Raw genomic sequence first — 17,450 nt, forward strand, 5'->3', positions numbered from 1 at the left:
CAGCGCTTGCAGCTCAGAAGGCTCCAAGATTTACTGCCCTGGGAATGGGTGCTGGGAAATTGAGGGCTTTTCTAAGAGTCTTCTGCTTATCACTGGCAGCAGGGCTAATCCACTTTCCCTTTTTTTTTTTTTTTTGGCTTGGGACAGAGTGTCACAGAAAAATTATAGGGTGAAATCTGCATGGCCGACTCCTTCCCCAGGCAAGACTGCTTTGGTCAGGAATTTTGCCACAGTAGGAAAGGGCAATTATTATCCAGAATCATTCAGGACAGGAATGAGGGAGGCCAGGTTGGACGGGACTTGGAGCAACCTGGGACAGTGGAAGTTCTACCTGCCCATGGCAGGGGGTGAAACGAGATGATTTTGAGAATGGTTTGAGTTGGAAGGGACCTGAAAAAAATCTTGTTCCACATGGCAGGGATACCTTCCATTATCCCAGGCTGCTCCAAGCCCTGTCCAGCCTTGGACAATTCCAAGGATCCAAGGCAGGCACAGCTTCTCTGGATACTCTGTGCCAGGGCTTCCCCATCCTCACAGGGAAGAATTTCAACCTGTCATAGTTGAAACTCAATGATCTTACAATTTTTTCCAGCCTAAACAACTCTGTGATTCCTTGGCACCCTTCTGAGGGCAGCAGGGATTTTGGGAGCGTGGGGTCCCAGATGAAGCAGATAAACCCAAAAAGCTGCCAACACCTCAACCCCTAAAAGGCTCACAGGAGGAAATTCTACTTTCCTCCCTCTCCACACTTCAGGATTTTATTCCAAGCACCCAAGCAGCCAGTTAGGACATCCAAAACTGAGCACAGAAGTTTAGGGGAGAAACAGAAATACTATTTGGCTGGATCCGGAGTGTGAGGGCACCCCGTGTCCCCTCCCGGTGCCCTCAGCAGCAGCGGCAGTGCCAAATTGACGTCCGACATCCCGGCAAATCACGGGAACAAAGACAGGGAGCTCGCTGCTTTTGTCCTTGCCTGCTCCAGTCACGCACATGGTTTGTTCCTCCTGCCCAATTTCATGGCTTGGCATGGGAAAAAGGGACGGGCAGAACTGGGGCTGCAGTGAAAGAAAAGCACGAGGAGAGATTTCTGGTGAAAATCACAGCCACGGGTTAACTGCGAGGCTGTGCTTGGGCTGTGAGAGTTTGCAGAGGACTTTTCCAGGCAGTTTTCACACCTCTTTATCCAGCAAAAATCAGTGAGCCACGGCATTCTGCCCCAGGATACTGAGAAGGATAAAAGCTTGTAAAGCTTCATCATGGGTGTGAATTCACGAAGTTTAAAAAAAAAAAAAAAATTCTAATACATGCCTGTCCTGGTCCTGTACTCCTCCAGCTGCCTCCACTCCTGGCTGCTGGACTACATGGATTTTGGGCTGCCTTGGAAAGGCTTTTTTGACACCAATTCGTTTGGAGGAAGAGTTTGTTCCTCCTGGATGTGTGGCTGTTCTGGTGTTTCCTGGGGCTAAGGCTGTAAAAGTCAGCTTCAGGCTTGTCCTTGGAGGACTTTGCTCGGCCTGAGGAGGCATCTGAGGTCATGAAAAGGAGCTGAGCTGCTGCGGTGCTGCAGATGAACAGATTATTTCCCACTCCTGCATTAGGAGCTCTGTGGATTTAGTAATTTCTCCACTATGATGCTGCTTTTATCGCCCCTACAGCCCTTCCTCCGCACGTCCTTCCATCCTCCACCCACCCGGGAGCACCTGGAGACATCTCTGAGCCACCACACCTTGGTGTTTATCCCAGGAGCTCTGGGAAGGAGCGGGTAGGGATAGAGGGACGCTCCTAGAGCGGGGTTGAAGGCTGGAGGGTGAGACAAAGCACAGGAAAACACCCACGGGAGGCTGTCTCCAGAAACCACTGGAGAAACTTGTGCAGAGGTGTGAACGGAGCACTCAGAGGGATAACCTGGTGTTAAATATGGAGTATCCATCTGTCTCTGCCCGTTCCCCCAGCGTACCTCTGCTCTCCCCCATTAACCCTTTCCGGGGGGGGGGGGGATGCCCGACTGTGTCACCCAGCCCCGCGGAATCCAACACTGCCTTTCCCGGGAGGAAGGAGTCCCGTTAAATCTACGATGCCCTTTTCCCTCAGAGTTAATATCCCAAAGGCTCCCATGGCATTCCCAGGCTCCTCAGCCCTTAAGTGATCCTGCAGCACCTGGCCTCGTCATCCAGCGAGGGAAATCCTTGGAAAGGAAAAGAGTGGGTGAAGGGAAGAAAGAGAGGGTGCTGAGCACGACAAAATCCTCCCCAAGGTCTTTCCCCCTCCATCAGGGCTCAAAAACTGGGATGAGCGTTCCGTACACGGTATTTCCCATTGCTGCCACTCCCGGCTCAGGCTGCCTTGGGAAAGCAGCTCCTTGGACAGAGCTCGTCCCTCAAACGCCGGGAATAGAGGGGAGGAGCCCCCTCAGCACCCGGAGACCCCAGCCCCGTGCCTTGTCCCACCACCGGCTGGTCCAGAAGTGGCGCCGCGGCTGTGGCAGCTCAGCGCTGTTCCCGCATCCCAGGCATTAGTCACGGGCATGCCATTAATTATCCCCGCGATCCCCAGCAATGGGGGCAGCCCTAATTACAGCCCCGGCTTGTTTGTTTTGTTTGGGCTGGTGTTTCTGCCTTGAGCGCAGAGGCAAAAGGCAGCAGACCGGGACAAGTGATGCTACAAAGAAGGAAGGAGCAGGGAAGGGAGAGAGGATCCCGCGTGCTCCAAGAGTTGGGATGCTCCTTGCAAACCGATTTTTCGCCTTCTCCGGGTCACGAGATTTGGCGGAGAGCTCCGGCAGAAGCTGCTGCTCCGAGGTTTCGCTTTGCGCGGGTGATGAAGGGCTAACTGGATGCAGATTAAAAGTCACTATTAACGATAATCCCTGCGCAGGGAGCATCCCTCCCTCAGCTCCGGGACTCCGAGGCCCTCTGTATTTCCCCACCCCCCGAAAAAAAAAGAAAAAAGAAATAAAGAATGACAAAAAGATAGTTGGAAGCGCAGGATGAGCTGGGGGAAGGGAGATGGGATGGGGAAAAGCTGGGAAGAAATAATTGCCATGTCTGAAAACAGTTACTATGGCAGCGACAGTCTTCGCGCCGCCTGAGCGAAATGTTGGGGACCAGCAGCGGTCCCTTTGTCACATCCTCAGACGCACATTTAGATGCTAATGCTGCCTTTAACCTTGGCTGCTTAACCTTGATAGGAGGGGAAGGGCGGCGAAGGGGGAGAAAAAGCAGCGAAAGGCGGGGGGTGGTTTGTGGAAAAGATGGGTTTCCTCTCCCTAAATTTGCCACCGAATGGACTTGGCAGACTCCTCTCAGCTGCGATTAACGCTGTTATTTCTGCGCTTAATATTCCGCGGAGGTTTTACCAGCTTATTCATGGATAGCTGGCATTAGCCGCAGCATAATTCACCGCTGCGACGCTCCCGTTTATCTCCATCCCCTCAGGATTGTCTCATCTGAAGCCGGTTTGGAGAACATCCCCAGGTTTGATCATCCTGGCTATCTAATCTCGCCTTTATTTAGAACTGGCATTAACAAAAAGGAGGAGTGCTCAGGAGGGAAGACTCCCCTTTAGACTTCAGATGGCGGGGAAAGGAATTTTTGTGGCCTGCGTGGCTTTTCTTGAGGCTCCAATCCGTCCCTAGCAGCGGGATGAAGGAAGAGAGAGGGAGAGAGGGAGGAATTCCCAGGGGAGCACTACCTGGCACAGCACCGAGAGCTGAAACAGCATCTCCCGCACTCCCGGCCCCGAGCATGGGCTCACAGCCCGAAGGTAAATTCCTAAATCCCAGCCCTACTGCACACAGATTAGCCACTAATTCTGGGAGCAGCCCGGGATGCCCTCGCTTTGGGATTATCCTTAACAGCAGCCTTTAAGGAAGCTTTTGCTGGAGTGATTCAGGCAGAAGAGATGAGAGCGGTGCCAGTGCCGGATCTGCCACTCACAGATATGACCCTATTCTTCTGTTTCTGGCATTTTTTAAATTCCTCTTTAATGCTCCGTGTCCTGGAGTCAGGTGATCACTTACAGCCTTTCTCCCTGTGCTCTCAGAACCTCATTTCTTTGGCGTGGTGGCAGAGTAAAGCCTGAGCTCACGCCAGCTCAAAGATCAGTCTAGGACAGCCCTGCTGCACAAAATATTTCCATTTTCTGGCCCATCCAGTGCCTGTGCCTGGACTTTGGATTGGCAACGCCGCCTCACTCGTGCCAAGGAGTGTTTCTCCCATTGCATGAAGCCGGGCACAGAGCTCCCTGCCCTTTTCCCGCTGTCACTACATGGTGATTTCCACAAAACTGTGCCCAGTGTCACCTCTGAGGGCTGCAAAAGCAAGCTGCCTGTATTGTTAATGATGGCATGTGTTAATAGGTGGCCTTATCTCCACACAAAGCCTCCACATGCATCCTTGGGATGAAAAATGAATGTGAGGAATGATCCCACTCCAGCCCGACAAATCCTCACCGCATGCTGAGGGGTGAAAGCATCTTAAATTAAAAGCGGTATCTGTCTTCTGCAGTGCACTTCTTTCTCTGGGGCTTTCTGGCTCGGCTGTCGCATAGAGTCGATATTTATTTTACAAACGCTGTAAAAGAGGCAATGGGTAATATTGTAGCAACCGGCCTGCTGCTGGTTTTTGGCTCGGGAGCGGGAGCAGAAATAAAAGCAACAGCTCTGGCTTGGGTTTTGCCCAGAAAAGCTGTGGCTGCCTGGAAGTGTTCAAGATCAGGTCAGACAGGGCTTGGAGCAGCCTGGAGTAGTGGAAGGTGTCCCTGCCCGTGGCAGGGGGATGGAACTGGATCTTTAGTTGGAAGCCGATCTTTAAGGTTCCTTCTGTGAATAAGTGGGACAGAAGTTCCATGGCTCAGCTATCTGGCCGTGGAGACCTCAGGAGCTTTAATGGGGTTGAGGGGCACTTACAACCTTTGCAAAGTATGAGACCCAAGCAGCGATGAACATTAGTGCCAGCCCTGCCCCGGATCCAGCACAGGTGAGGTTTTCCCCTCGTGGCATCTCTCTGCTTCGGGACACTATGACAGCTGTAGGGGACACAGATGCTCCACACTGCTCTGCTGCTTTCCAGCTAGAATCATCACTGGTGCCAGGTGTCCCTGAGGAGCTGTGCCTGAACAGCTTCTGGTGCACTGGGAAGTTCCTCCTGGAGTCTCACGTGCGATGAATAATCCCAGAATGGTTTGGGTTGGAAGGGACCTGAAAAAACATCTGGTGCCACGGGCAAGGACACCTTCTACTATCCCAGGTTGCTCCAAGCCCTGTCCAACCTGGTCTTGGACACTTCCAGGGATGGAGCAGCCACACCTTTGGCTTGGTTACTATTTTTAAGGTTTTGGGTTTTTTCTTTTTTACTGCTTGCTGCGGTCGGTCACGATGACGAACACAAGGACAACCAAGCTTCCAGCACAGGGGGGTGGCGCTCCCAGGGGGCCCCGAGGAGCAGAAGCACAGGCAGGGCCAGGCAAAGCTCAGGCAGGGCCAGGTGAAGCTCAGGCAGGGGCAGTACAGGCAGGTGCGATCCGGGCAGGACGCGGGGCGGAGCGGGAGGAAGGCGGTGGCGCGGCCCCTCCTCCTCCTCTCCTCCTCTTTCTCTTCCTCCTCCTCCTTTGCCTCCTCCTCCTCCTCCTCCTCCTGCCGGGCGGGGCGGGGCTCGGCAGTCCCGGCGCGCTGCCGCCGCGTGGAGCCGAGCTGCGTGTTCCCGATCCCTGCTCCCATTTCCCTGCTGCTCCCTGCTGCTCCCGGCTCCCGGCTCCCGGCTCCCTCCGCCGCCCCGAGCCGTGCCCCCGCTGCGGGCCGGCGGCGCGGGGATGGGCGCGGGGCTGTGAGCGCGGCCGTGAGCCGTGGCCATGGGGAACATCTCCTCCAACATCTCCGCCTTCCAGTCCTTGCACATCGTCATGCTGGGCCTGGATTCCGCGGGCAAGACCACGGTGCTCTACCGCCTCAAGTTCAACGAGTTCGTCAACACCGTGCCCACCATCGGCTTCAACACGGAGAAGATCCGGCTCAGCAACGGGACGGCCAAGGGCATCAGCTGCCACTTCTGGGACGTGGGCGGCCAGGAGAAGCTGCGCCCGCTCTGGAAGTCCTACAGCCGCTGCACCGATGGCATCATCTACGTGGTGGACTCAGTGGACGTGGACCGGCTGGAGGAAGCCAAAACGGAGCTGCACAAGGTGACCAAGTTCGCGGAGAACCAGGGCACCCCGCTGCTGGTCATCGCCAACAAGCAGGACCTGCCCAAATCGTTGCCGGTGGCCGAGATCGAGAAGCAGCTGGCCCTCCACGAGCTGACCCCTTCCACCACCTACCACATCCAGCCCGCTTGCGCCATCATCGGCGAGGGGCTGACGGAGGGTATGGACAAGCTCTACGAGATGATCCTCAAGCGCAGGAAGTCCCTCAAGCAGAAGAAGAAGCGGTAGAAGCCCAGCCGAGGCGGGGAGGGATGGAGGAGCAGACAAAGGAACCGAGGGGGAGACAGAACCAAAGCGATTATTTTGGGTTTAATCGTTCTCTCTTTTTTTTTTTTTTTTTTTCTTCCTCTTCATTGTTTTCCTCCTTCCCCAAAGGACAGACAATAGTGGTGATAACAAAGCGGCTCCCGCCACATCCCGGAGCTCCCCTCTCCCACCGCCCCGTGCTCTTGAGGGTCTGATCCGGACTCCTTTGGTCTGGAAACATGGAAAAACGGGATGAATCCCCCCTCTCCATCCTCCAGGACCACCGAGCCTTTGTGTGCCGGGGAACCAACAGGGCAGGACCCTGTTGAAGTGCGTTCGAGCGGAGCCCAGCGTGCTTTCGGATCTTTAGCGTGGGCGTTTGGGGGCATTCGGGGGTGTCGATGCCAGCTCCCCACATGCATTTTGGGGCGGGGGTGCGGATGCATCGTGGCTCGGCAAGGTCAGCGGGGAGGGGGCTTCCAGCCCTGATCCCTGCATCCCTGGATCCCTCCCCCGCGGGTGGCGGTGGGAAGGGGTGGTGAAAGCTTGGAGGTTGGGTTGGGACAGCAGAAAATGCCTTGGAGGGGTGGGTGTGATTAGGTAAGGGGACATCCACCCACCCTGGCCGGTGTTTTAGGGTGCAGAGCAAGGACGGGCAGCCTGTGGGGCGGGGGGGAGGATGCGACACTGGGGTGCTGAGCAGCTGCTGAATGGTGCAGAGCTTTAAGCTCTTGGCTCAAAAAAGGGGTGGAGAAAGGAAAAACATACCCGAGGGTTTGGGGTGAACGCTGCTGGAGGCGTTGGGGAGGGTTGTGCAGGACCCCCATTTCTGAAAGGCTCGGGGGTGTCACCTTCCTGCAGCAAAGCCCCCCGCAGGTGTGTATTGTCCCCATGCACAGGGTGCTCCCAGCAGGTGATCCGAACAAGGGGTCACTTAGTAAAACCCCCCAAAAAGGCAGAGTTTGGGGTTCTGGCTGCTGTGCTGCTCTGCAGTGGGGCAGGAGGCCAAATCGCGGGGGGGTGGGGTTGGTCGTGGCAGGGGAGGATGGATGGATGGATGGATGGATGGATGGATGGATGGATGGATGGATGGATGGATGGATGGATGGACGGACAGAGATGGCCAGAGCCTACAAAAAATCTCTGCTGGAAAGGGAAGATGGCAGGGGGTGAAGAGGAATGGGGGTGTGGGGTTTGTGGTAGGTTTCTAATAAAGATTTAAACCTGATTAAAAGCCCCTTGCTTCCCCCAGTAGCCACATGGGCAAGCTCTGCCTGCAGAGCAGCCTGAGCGCCCGGGCAGGGCCGGGCCTGCCCGCCTCCTCCTGCAGGTGAACATTTTGCTACCTGCGTGGGGCTGGGAACCAAAATCCACTTGCTGCCTGTGTTTCAGCCCGGGATCTGGCTCTCTGGGGTCCTGGCTTCCCACAGAGCTGAAGCAGGGGCCAAATATCCTGAATCCGGAGGCAGGCAGAATTTCTGGTGATTTTACACCAGCTTTCTTGTTCGCAAACCCCTTCCCAGAGCAGCCAAGGGGAAAGCACCAAGCAGACAAAAGCAAAACGCCCTTCGGGTTTCAGGGAGTTGATCCTCCCCTTGCAGCAACAAGCACCTTCCAAACAGCATTTTTGGGGGGCAGGGGGGTTTGTTATGGAACAAATGTTGCAGCCGAGTCGTGTTTTTTCTCCTCTTGCGGGGTTTGAGTTCCCGGCGCGAGTCCCGATTTGTGTGGGCTGGTCCCATCCGTTCAGGTGGCTCTCTTCCCGCTTCCTCGGGTTTCCTTGCTTTGTCTTCACCTCCAACACTTTGGTACTTGCTGTCAAGAGAGAGAGAAAAAATAATTATTTATTTTTGATGCCACAGAAGCCACATGTATTAACCCTTTTCTGGGAGAGCGACCTGTTTGAAATGTAAAAGCTGTATTGACCCCAGCAGCTCCAGAGGGATCAGGTTTTAGGAATGACACGTGCAGGCTGTTAGTGGTGCGTTTTTTCACCTCCTGGTTTAGCAAATGCTGGCTATGGAAAGGCTGTTTTTACAGAGCTGGGTCCTTCCTGGCAGCTCGTTCCACCCAGCTGAGCATCCCCTTGGAGAGATGGCAGACCGCTGGAAGGTTCGCCTGGGCCGGGTGGGACGCTGTGCCCGTGCCCTTGCCAGCCACTCTGCTTTCTGCAATAATTAAAAAGACTTTTCCAACGAGTAGCTCCTGGCTTCCGTGGTGTTTCCATACCCACCCGGTTCCGTGCCACCACCACCCGCTTTTCCCCCCACCACCACTGTGTGAAGATGAGCGTCACCCTCGGCAGGGGGGGTGCAAGAAGAGGGGCCTCAGCAGAGCAGCTCCTGAGGGGAACTGTCTGGGCTCTTTGCAAGGTTGTGCATCTTCTCAGATTATGAATGACCTGTGATTTTTTGGCAGGTCTCATTCCCCCAGGTCCATTTGCTGTGTTCCCATCCGCGATACCCCGCCACCCGTGTCCTGCCCTTGCCATTGTCCGTCAGTCTCTGTTCCTCCTGTCCTTCCCTTTTTCCTTTTTTCTTTTATTTTTTTTAAGATGCAGACATAATGCTGTGAACTGAAATAAATTATTTATACAATGAAAGGGCCTGATAAAAAAAAACACAACCAAAACCCAGTGTTCTGCTCATTTCTCAGTATCAGTGCTGCGTTTTGTGTGGTTTGAAGGAGGTTCCTGCTGCCTCCCCAAGGAGAGAAGACAAGGGGACAGAGAAGTGACCTGCTGAGGATCCAGTGTCACGGGTCTGTCACGTGGCAGCCCGCTAGGACATGGGGGACATCCACAATTTGCTGGTTAATGAAATCTGAGCTGTTTTACAGGTCACTTAATGTCTCTGCATCTCTGCTGCTGTCTCTGAGAAAGGATACTTTTTGTTGGGGGGGGGGATTTTGTTCCACCACCTCCTCTGATTTTAAATCCATTTTAATGTGATCACACAGAGAGAAAGTTTCCATTTTTGCTCAGCGTGGCTTTTTTAAAACGGGTGGCCTCGGGCGACTGGTGTCGGTGGCAGAGAGCCAGGTCTGCAGGGGTTAAAACACCACTTGGGAACAGGATGCTGCAGACAGAGCTCGAGGCTGCCTCTGCTCCTGGGTGGCTGCTGACACAGGAAACCCAGGGTGACATTTCAGAGGGGGGCAGTGGAGCTGGGTGGCAAATGACTTTTTTTCCCTTTTTTTTTTCTTTTTTTTTCTTTTTTTTTCTTTTTTTTTTTTTTTTTTTTTTTTCTTTTTAAACGATGATGAGGCAGCCAGAGAGGAAATGATGAGCTGACTTGTGAAAGTGATATTTGGAAGGGCCTGGGGTGTTCTCACCCTGCCCGGAGTTCGTGGGGTGTGCAGTGCCTGGGTGAGGGGATGTGTTGTCTGCCCTGCAGGATCAGGGATGAGGGGCCTCTGAGGGGTGACAGGACCCCAGGGCACGGCTGGAACTGTGTCAGGGCAGGCTCAGGCTGGAGATCAGGAAAAGGTTCTTCCCCCAGAGGGTGCTGGGCACTGCCCAGGCTCCCCAGGGAATGGGCACAGCCCCGAGGCTGCCAGAGCTCCAGGAGTGTTTGGACACTGCTCCCAGGGATTGTTGGGGTGGGATTGTTGGGGTGTCTGCGCAGGGCCAGGGGCTGGACTGGATCCTTGTGGATCCCTTCCAGCTCAGGAGATTCCATGATTCTTTGAACCTTAAAGGCTTACCCGGAGCTGCAGCTGCTGAGCTGCTATCAAGGCTCAGGAAATCCCTTGGAGCTGAGCTGGACAGTGGCATTCCAGGGTTGAGTTGCGGATTGCTCAGCTGCCCCCTGACCCTGCAGAGAGCCTCTGGAAGGTGCAGCTCCCCACGGGCTCCTTCCTCACAGAGAGCATCACCAATGGGCTCCTGTCCCTCTGCCACAGGGTCCCATGCTCCTGAAGATGCTCCTGACCATCCCCTGGCCCCATTTTCCATGGGACACCGTGTGCTCCTCCTGGTTTCATGGATCTGAAAGCCCAGCACTGGATGTTGCAGTGCCCACACCTTCCTTAGCCTGAAGGGACTTGTCCTCACTGATCCCACCTGGCAGAAGCTGATTTTTGGGGGTCTTCCAGCTGGCATAGAGGTGTGCACACTGTCATTGAGTCGCTTATCTGTGTGCCAGAGGAGCTGGACTTTGGTCCCTTGGGCACCACGTGGAGCTGGGGGAGGCCTTTCCTCCTGGTTTAAAGGGGGAACTATCCCCTTCCCTGTGATGGGGGAAGAGAAACAGCTGCCAGGGTTTGGGTTGTGGCTTTGAGAGGCTGTGACCGGGTGTGTGTGACTCTGCAGCTGGATCTACCCCCTCCCCCAGCGCCGTGGAGGGGCCGAGCTGGGATTTCTCCCAGGGTTTGCGGGAAGGGGCGGGGGAGGCTGTGCCCTGTGGCCAGCGGAGCTCCTTGTGCTTCCAGCGGCAAGGACGGACATCCTCCTCGGAGCAGCCTGTCCTGCTGGCCGGAGTGCTGCTGTCAGCAGGGGGGAGGCGGTGTTTGGGCCGGTTGTCATGAAAACATCCCAGCAGGGGCTGCGAGCTTGCGGCGCCCCGAGGCAGCGCTGGCCCTGATGGATGGGGCTGCGCCACTTCCCCGGGCAGGCAGGGCGGCCAAACAGCGAGGGACAGTCCCCGGAGTGATGTCTGGGGACCCTGGTGGCACATGGGGCCAAGGATGCTGCCCCTGCACGGGCCGGGCCGGGAGCTAAAACAGCGAAGGAGCAGTCGGGTTGTGGGCTGCACCAGCTGAGAAGGACCTGGAACATTCCAAACAGCAGAAGAGGATGGATCAGGGCTGGGAGCGGTGGGAGATGGGGTCAGGACAGGAATAAGCAGAGATGAGCCACCAGTGTGTCCCCTGTTGCTCCTCTGCTGGTCCCTGACGCCCCACCCCCCCATCTGAAGGCCACCAGGGAAGGCTCCTGAGGGATATCCAAGTGTTCCCATGGACAAGGGAAACTCGCCAGCTCGGTGTGTCCCACTTTTCCATGCACGCAGCTTCCCAAGGTCTCCTCCACCACAGGAGCCCCTCTGCTGCAGGTTCTGCCTTGCCTTGTGCTGTATCAGCCACACAGGTCCTTCTGCCTCTCTTCCCTGGCTTTGCCTCATTAAGCTAAATCCCTCTGCTTTATTTCAAATGGGATTTGCTTCCCAAGCAAGGATCTTTAAAAGGATCATCCTGGTTAATGCAATCCGGAGGGCGCTGGGTCCTTGGAGCACGGTGTAGTGCCCTGGCAGCGATTGCACAGCACCAGGTGCTTCTGGCCAAATTTTGGGGTGGGCTGAGGATGACCATCGCTTTAAAATGGGCTGGAAACTGCTACCAGAAGAAAGAAAAAATAATCCCACACTGATTTAAATGTTGTTTGCTTTGTTTCAGGCAGCTCCATCCTGGAGCTTCTTCAATGGGAATTACCCCCAAATCGCCAGAACTTTTGTGTCTGAGCAGCAAAAGGCCAGTGCTGTGAGTGAATTCATGCACTTTGCACACACACCGTGCAAAAAGAAAAAAAAAGCGCCTTGTGCTGGCCTGCTAGAGCAAATTGAGACATTTCAGCACAAGGATGTTTGAATATGGAGAGCTTAGTCTGGGAATATTTGCTCTAATAAACCATTCTGTTTATTTCAGCTTAGCCTGTGTTTGCTTCTCTCAGACATTTGGGTGAGATTCCAGGGAGGAAAGCTCAAAAAGCCCGTCAAACTCTCCAGCAGAGACATTAAAACACTGCTGGAAGGTGAGTTATGGAGCCTGGACACGCCCCAGGTAACCAGAAGGAATCCCACATGTCCCGTGACCCCCTGTCCTCCCTCCCTGACAGCCCTGACTGATGGCATCCCACAGCTTCCCAAAATGCTGGAAGCATGACGGGAATTTGTGAGAAGGACAGAGAGCTCTTCATCAGCCCACAGATTAGATTCTTCTCATTTATTATCAGTCATCCTTATTTATTGTTGTGAATGATGTAATAGATAGGAATTCTAATTATTATTATTAATATTAACAATATTATAATACATATATTTCTTAATAAATAGTGATAAAAACACTAAATAAATAACAAAAGGGTGCTAAATAATAAATAACTAAATAATAACAAAAGGCACAGGGTGCCCAGAGCAGCTATGGCTGCCCCTGAATCCCTGGCAGTGTCCAAGGCCAGGTTGGACATTGGGGCTTGGAGCAACCTGGGACAGTGGAAGGTGTCCCTGCCCATGGCAGGGGGGTGGAATGGGATGGGCTTCAAGGTCTTTTCCAACCCAAACCATTCTGGGATTATTTTTATTGCTCAGCCCAAATTTTGCAGCTGGGGTGAGTTGCTCTTATTCTTATAATCCTGTGGTGCTGGAGTATTCCCAAAAGATGGGGACTGGGGAAGCAGGCACTCCCAAAACTTCTGATCCCACCTGGCATTGCTTTCAAGTATTTTGCTGCCAGAAAGAGAGCAGGATGTAAAGCTGGACCTAAGTGCAGGTTTTTTATACTCCTGCCTAACCTTGGTCACATCACTCAACTTCTTTTCCACAGGAATAAAAGAAAATTGTCAGCACTTTTCCTACTCCCTACTCTTCAAAAAAGAAATTGGGGCTGGTATGGTTCTCAGATCCCTGTGGTAGAGAAGCTAAACCTGCAAGATTGTCCCTTCCCTGGTGGAGAAAGGGGTTGAAGGGTGAGGATGGGGGGAGATTCCTGCAGATCCAGGTCCTCCTGCTGTGCCGTGGGCACCAGAGCTGCGTCAGGGCTGGCTGAGCGCCTCGGCTCAGCTCCCAGCAGTTTCCAGGCCACACTGGCTTCACTTCTGAGCTCTCTGAAACCATCCAGCCGTGTCCCGCAAGTGATGGCTGTGAGAGGGAAGTTAACAACCCGTCCTCACCCCCTGACCCCACATCTGTGGGCTGCCTGCAGCCACAGGGACAGCGTTGGCATCCTGCGGGCAGAGGGGGAGGCACAGAAACTCCTGTCCCCACCACAGCACCATGCCAGGCCACGGGAGCAGCTCAGGACCCTGCAATCCACCCCCCAGAGGTGAAGGCCCGGTGTGGCAGTGGGAACAGGGAACACAGGGCGATTGTTGTGCTGGTTAATGTTTAAACAGCCCCTGGAAAGCCCCTCCTGTGCCGCCTGCACTCCCTAACAAAGGGGGCCCTTCCAGCTCTTTGGCAGCTTCCCCACCCTTCTGCTGGCTGGTGAAAATGTCCAGGGGCTGGGGAGGGAATGGCGGTGCTGCAGGTTTCCATCCTCCCAGGATGGGCCACGCACTTCCCAGCAATCCTTGGAAAACACCTGGTTGCTTAGGAGGGAGCTGCTCAGGAGGACAATGGGTGCTGGGGAGAAATAAACACCAAAAGTAACAACTCATGACCCACACAGAATTCCAGAATAGTTCGGGTTGGAAAGGCCTTAAAGCTCATCCCATCCCACCCCCAGCTGTGGACAGGGACACCTGCCACCACACCAGCTTCCTCCAGCCTGGCCTTGGAGACTCCCAGGGATCCAGGGGCAGCCACAGCTCCTCTGGGCACCCTGTGCCAGGGCCTACCCACCCTCACAGCCAGGAATTCCTTCCTAAATTTCTCCTTGGAGCCTGTGCTGGTTGTTGGTTTTTCCCCATCCACAGCCACATCTCCAGAACAAATGGTCTTTAGCCTTCACTATGTATCTGGACAGGACCTTCTCTCTCAGGAATGGCCAAGGAGTAGCACCTGATGGTCCCAGAGAGGTGGGGAGACTTCTGCTCCCTCAGCCCCGGCCTGGGACCTGCTGTGCTCCTTCTGGGACTTCCAGCAGCTCCAGGGTAGCCCAGACTGGGAATGAGGTGGCCAGGATGGTAAAAAATCATCCTCTGCCAGTTTTCCATGCAGATTCTGGCATCAAACATCTTCCCACCCAGCCTAGCCTCTCTGGAGGTGCTGCCCATTTTTCATCACGGGGCTGGGATACAAAGAGCCCAAAGAGCTGAGAATTTGTCCCTCATCAGCTGCAGAACCTCCTGCAGGACAAACAACCCACCTGGGGCCCTGTTCTTCTTCCCCTGTGAGGGCAAAGCAGGGGGGGAGGGCTAAAACTATTTATTGCACCTGAGCATCAGCATTTCTTGTGTCCCAGTGAGCTGCTGGGGTGTACTGGGGGAAATCTAAGCGTTATTGCTGGCGAGGAAGTCCTGGTGTGACAATAGGGACCATAAGGGGGCCATAAACCCATCGGGACGATTGGGGAGGAAAAAAGAAGAGTCCTGCTAGAGTTTTATCACTGTGGCCTGAGGGTTTACAACCTCTGAGGACTGGCTTAGCTCCAGATGAGGGAAGAAGAGGAGGGAGAAGAGGATTTGGGGTCCGTGAGCAACATCCTCATCCCGCACCGTGGGGCTGGAGCCTCTAGATTCTGAGGGACACAGCCCTGGGGTGGGGTTCCTGGCACAAGGCTTGATGTTTATCATCCAGGGGCCCATGGGGGACTTGGGTGCTCAAGGTTCCTTTATTTTTAGCTGGAGAATGGAGAGAGTGACATGAGAGGAGGGGAGGGAGGAGGCAGGGCTGCCTCTGCTGAGACCACGGAGATATTCAAGTTCCTTCGTCGTAATTCCTGGCAAAGAGGTTCTGGATATGTGGGGGGTTTACATATATTGATGTTTATTTTTATATGGGTGTTTATATCCCATCCATGTTCTGGTTTATATATATATATATATATATATATATGTAATTGCACACAGGGAAGGATATATTGCAAATATTCCCTTAGCTCCTTCTGCCCCTCTCAAAGAGGAGCTTTAAGGTGTGGGCGTGGCACTTGGGGACATGGTTTAGTGGTGACCTTGGCAGTTTTGGGTGGAGTATTTGGACTCCATGATTTTAAATCCAGCTTTTCCAATTCTACAATTTTGTGTTTCTCCTGGTGGTTGGCATTTCTAGCCCACAGCTATTTTCCATCCTGTGCTGAGTTCTCCCTTAACTCCAGCAGCTTCCCCTCCACCATGGATGTGTTTATGGAGGCAATCACAGATCTCTGTGACCTATCCCTGTCCCCATTAAATTATTTGGTCCCAAATTACTATTGAGTCCCAAATGATTATTGGGAAATTATTTCTGCTCTGGGATAAGAAACTCAGGGTATCCCCCAGACTCTTAGCTGGAGGTGGCAGGGATGCTCTTTTGGGCTAGAGTAAGGTGGTTTTGGTGGGGTCTGTTTGCCTGGGCACCCAGATTTCCACCAAGCCCTGAAGTGGGAATGCTGCCCACGGAGTGAGTGTTTATCCAGCCCCTGTTCCCAGCAGACTCAGCCAGGTCATGTCTTGGTGATCCATTAACCAGGAGGGGAGAGAGGCCCCTGTGCAAACCTTGGCATCTGCAATGGAGCTGCTTGGAAAGCAGCCAGTGCTGCTCTTCCTTGGCTAGCCATAAAAAAAAAAAAAAAAAAAAAAAAAAAAAAAAAAAAAAAAAAAAAAAAAAAAAAAAAACCCAACACCCCAGAGCATTCATCAATAAAGGGGCCATTTCATGGAAATGCTGGTGGCAAAGTGCCACGGTGAGGGGGGACAAGAAGTGTCACTGCAGTGACCTTGGGCATTGGGACATTGGGATAATGCTGAGACAACATTGCTGGGATGGATCGTTCTGGCTCTGAGATGGCTGTTTGCTGGGAATCTTTGAAGGAATTTTGCATTATTGAAGGTATATAATGAAATTTGGGCAGGGTACAAGGGGTGTTCTCCATGCTGGGACATCCAGAAATTTCTGGTATTAGTAGCCCAGGAATTCCAGGAAATTCTGATAAATGGTAGCAGGAGAAACCCTATCCCATTTCCCCCCTGCTCCCAACCTCCTGCCCCCTTGGAGCTCCTTTTATCAGGAAATGTGCAGGAAAACTGTTGCATTTCTGATGATCTGAACTCCCTCAGTCAAGACAAGACCTGGCTTGCAAAGAATGTGGGTAATTTATGTGTAGATAATAATGAGAGGGAGAGCAGCAGGCAAAAGGTGCTTGTCTTTCATTCCCCTCAGCCTTGCTCCTCAGGCTTTGCCCTACCCAGAAAAGTTATTCCTGATTATCCCGGGGGGATTAATTCATGTGGGGACCTTTCTGAGTCCTCCCTTTTGCTTTGATCAATCCAATGTGGAAGCAATTACTTAATCACAAAAAAACCCCACAAAACAAAAACACACAAAAACCCCACAAAAACAAAAAAAAAGTTACCTTTCTCCCCAAATTCCTCCTAAATCTGTATTCTTTTGCATCCTTGCAGATCCTAGACTGGCTTTTTCCTACAGGCTGGTCTGGTCCTTGGGAACACAGCAGAAATAAATCCAGCTTCCAGGTCCAACATAATAACTCACTCTCCAAAACCCTCCTGGTGCTGGCAGAAACCAGAAGCCCTGACACATTTCTTTGGCTTTTTTCATAGAAAAGCCCTAGCAAGGGCAAATATAGAACTTGTGAGAGGTACCATGGCAGAAGAAGAGCTTCAATAAACAGACTTATTACCTGAAACAGCAGGAGATTTCCGACTGCAGGAAAAGGCCTGGGAGCTTTGCACTGGGTGGCACAACTCTGAAAAAGAAAATCCTTTAAAAGGTGCTTTTTGGGTGAGAGGAACCTCGGCAGCCTCAGGTCTGACAGGGAAAATAATGCAGAGAAATTTCAACAAGGCTCAGATATTTTCCTCCCCTCCATCTCCAAAGGGGACTGATCTGTGCCTTTTCAAAGCAGGGAGAGGTTAAGCGTAACCCTGAATTCCTCACTCCATCCCCAACAACACATCTCTGGATAACATGCCTTTAATTACTATTAATTACTTAATTGTGCTCTCCACGGCTCTGCTTAAGACACTGCCTTAATTGCTCACCAACAAGATCTGGACATGCACAAGGTGTCATGGAGACAGCAAGTCTCTTAAATCCCACTCCCTGCAGGTTTGGCCCCCCTTCCCCACCTTTCCCCGAAGATGTAATTCCCAGTGGTTTGCTCCAGGCTTTCCATGTCAGTTTTTCTGGTGATTT

General features: G+C 53.2%; 1 protein-coding gene and 1 long non-coding RNA gene across 2 annotated transcripts in view; both read left to right on the forward strand.

Moving 5' to 3' along the window:
* LOC134551942 (uncharacterized) overlaps positions 1 to 12,155 on the forward strand; it is a 29,146-nt gene extending 16,991 nt beyond the window's left edge. The window contains exon 3 of the long non-coding RNA XR_010080720.1: positions 11,836 to 12,155. This is a non-coding gene — a long non-coding RNA (uncharacterized LOC134551942). The remainder of the gene's footprint in view (positions 1 to 11,835) is intronic.
* Positions 5,637 to 8,645, forward strand: ARL4C (ADP ribosylation factor like GTPase 4C). Its single transcript, XM_063400005.1, is given in 3 exon segments — positions 5,637 to 6,422; positions 6,574 to 6,608; positions 6,611 to 8,645. Coding segments are annotated over 3 exon segments (651 nt in total). The 5' UTR covers positions 5,637 to 5,847; the 3' UTR covers positions 6,652 to 8,645.
* Positions 12,156 to 17,450: the final 5,295 nt, after the last annotated feature.

Source organism: Prinia subflava, chromosome 6, assembly GCF_021018805.1.
Source record: "Prinia subflava isolate CZ2003 ecotype Zambia chromosome 6, Cam_Psub_1.2, whole genome shotgun sequence".
NCBI lineage: Eukaryota > Metazoa > Chordata > Aves > Passeriformes > Cisticolidae > Prinia > Prinia subflava.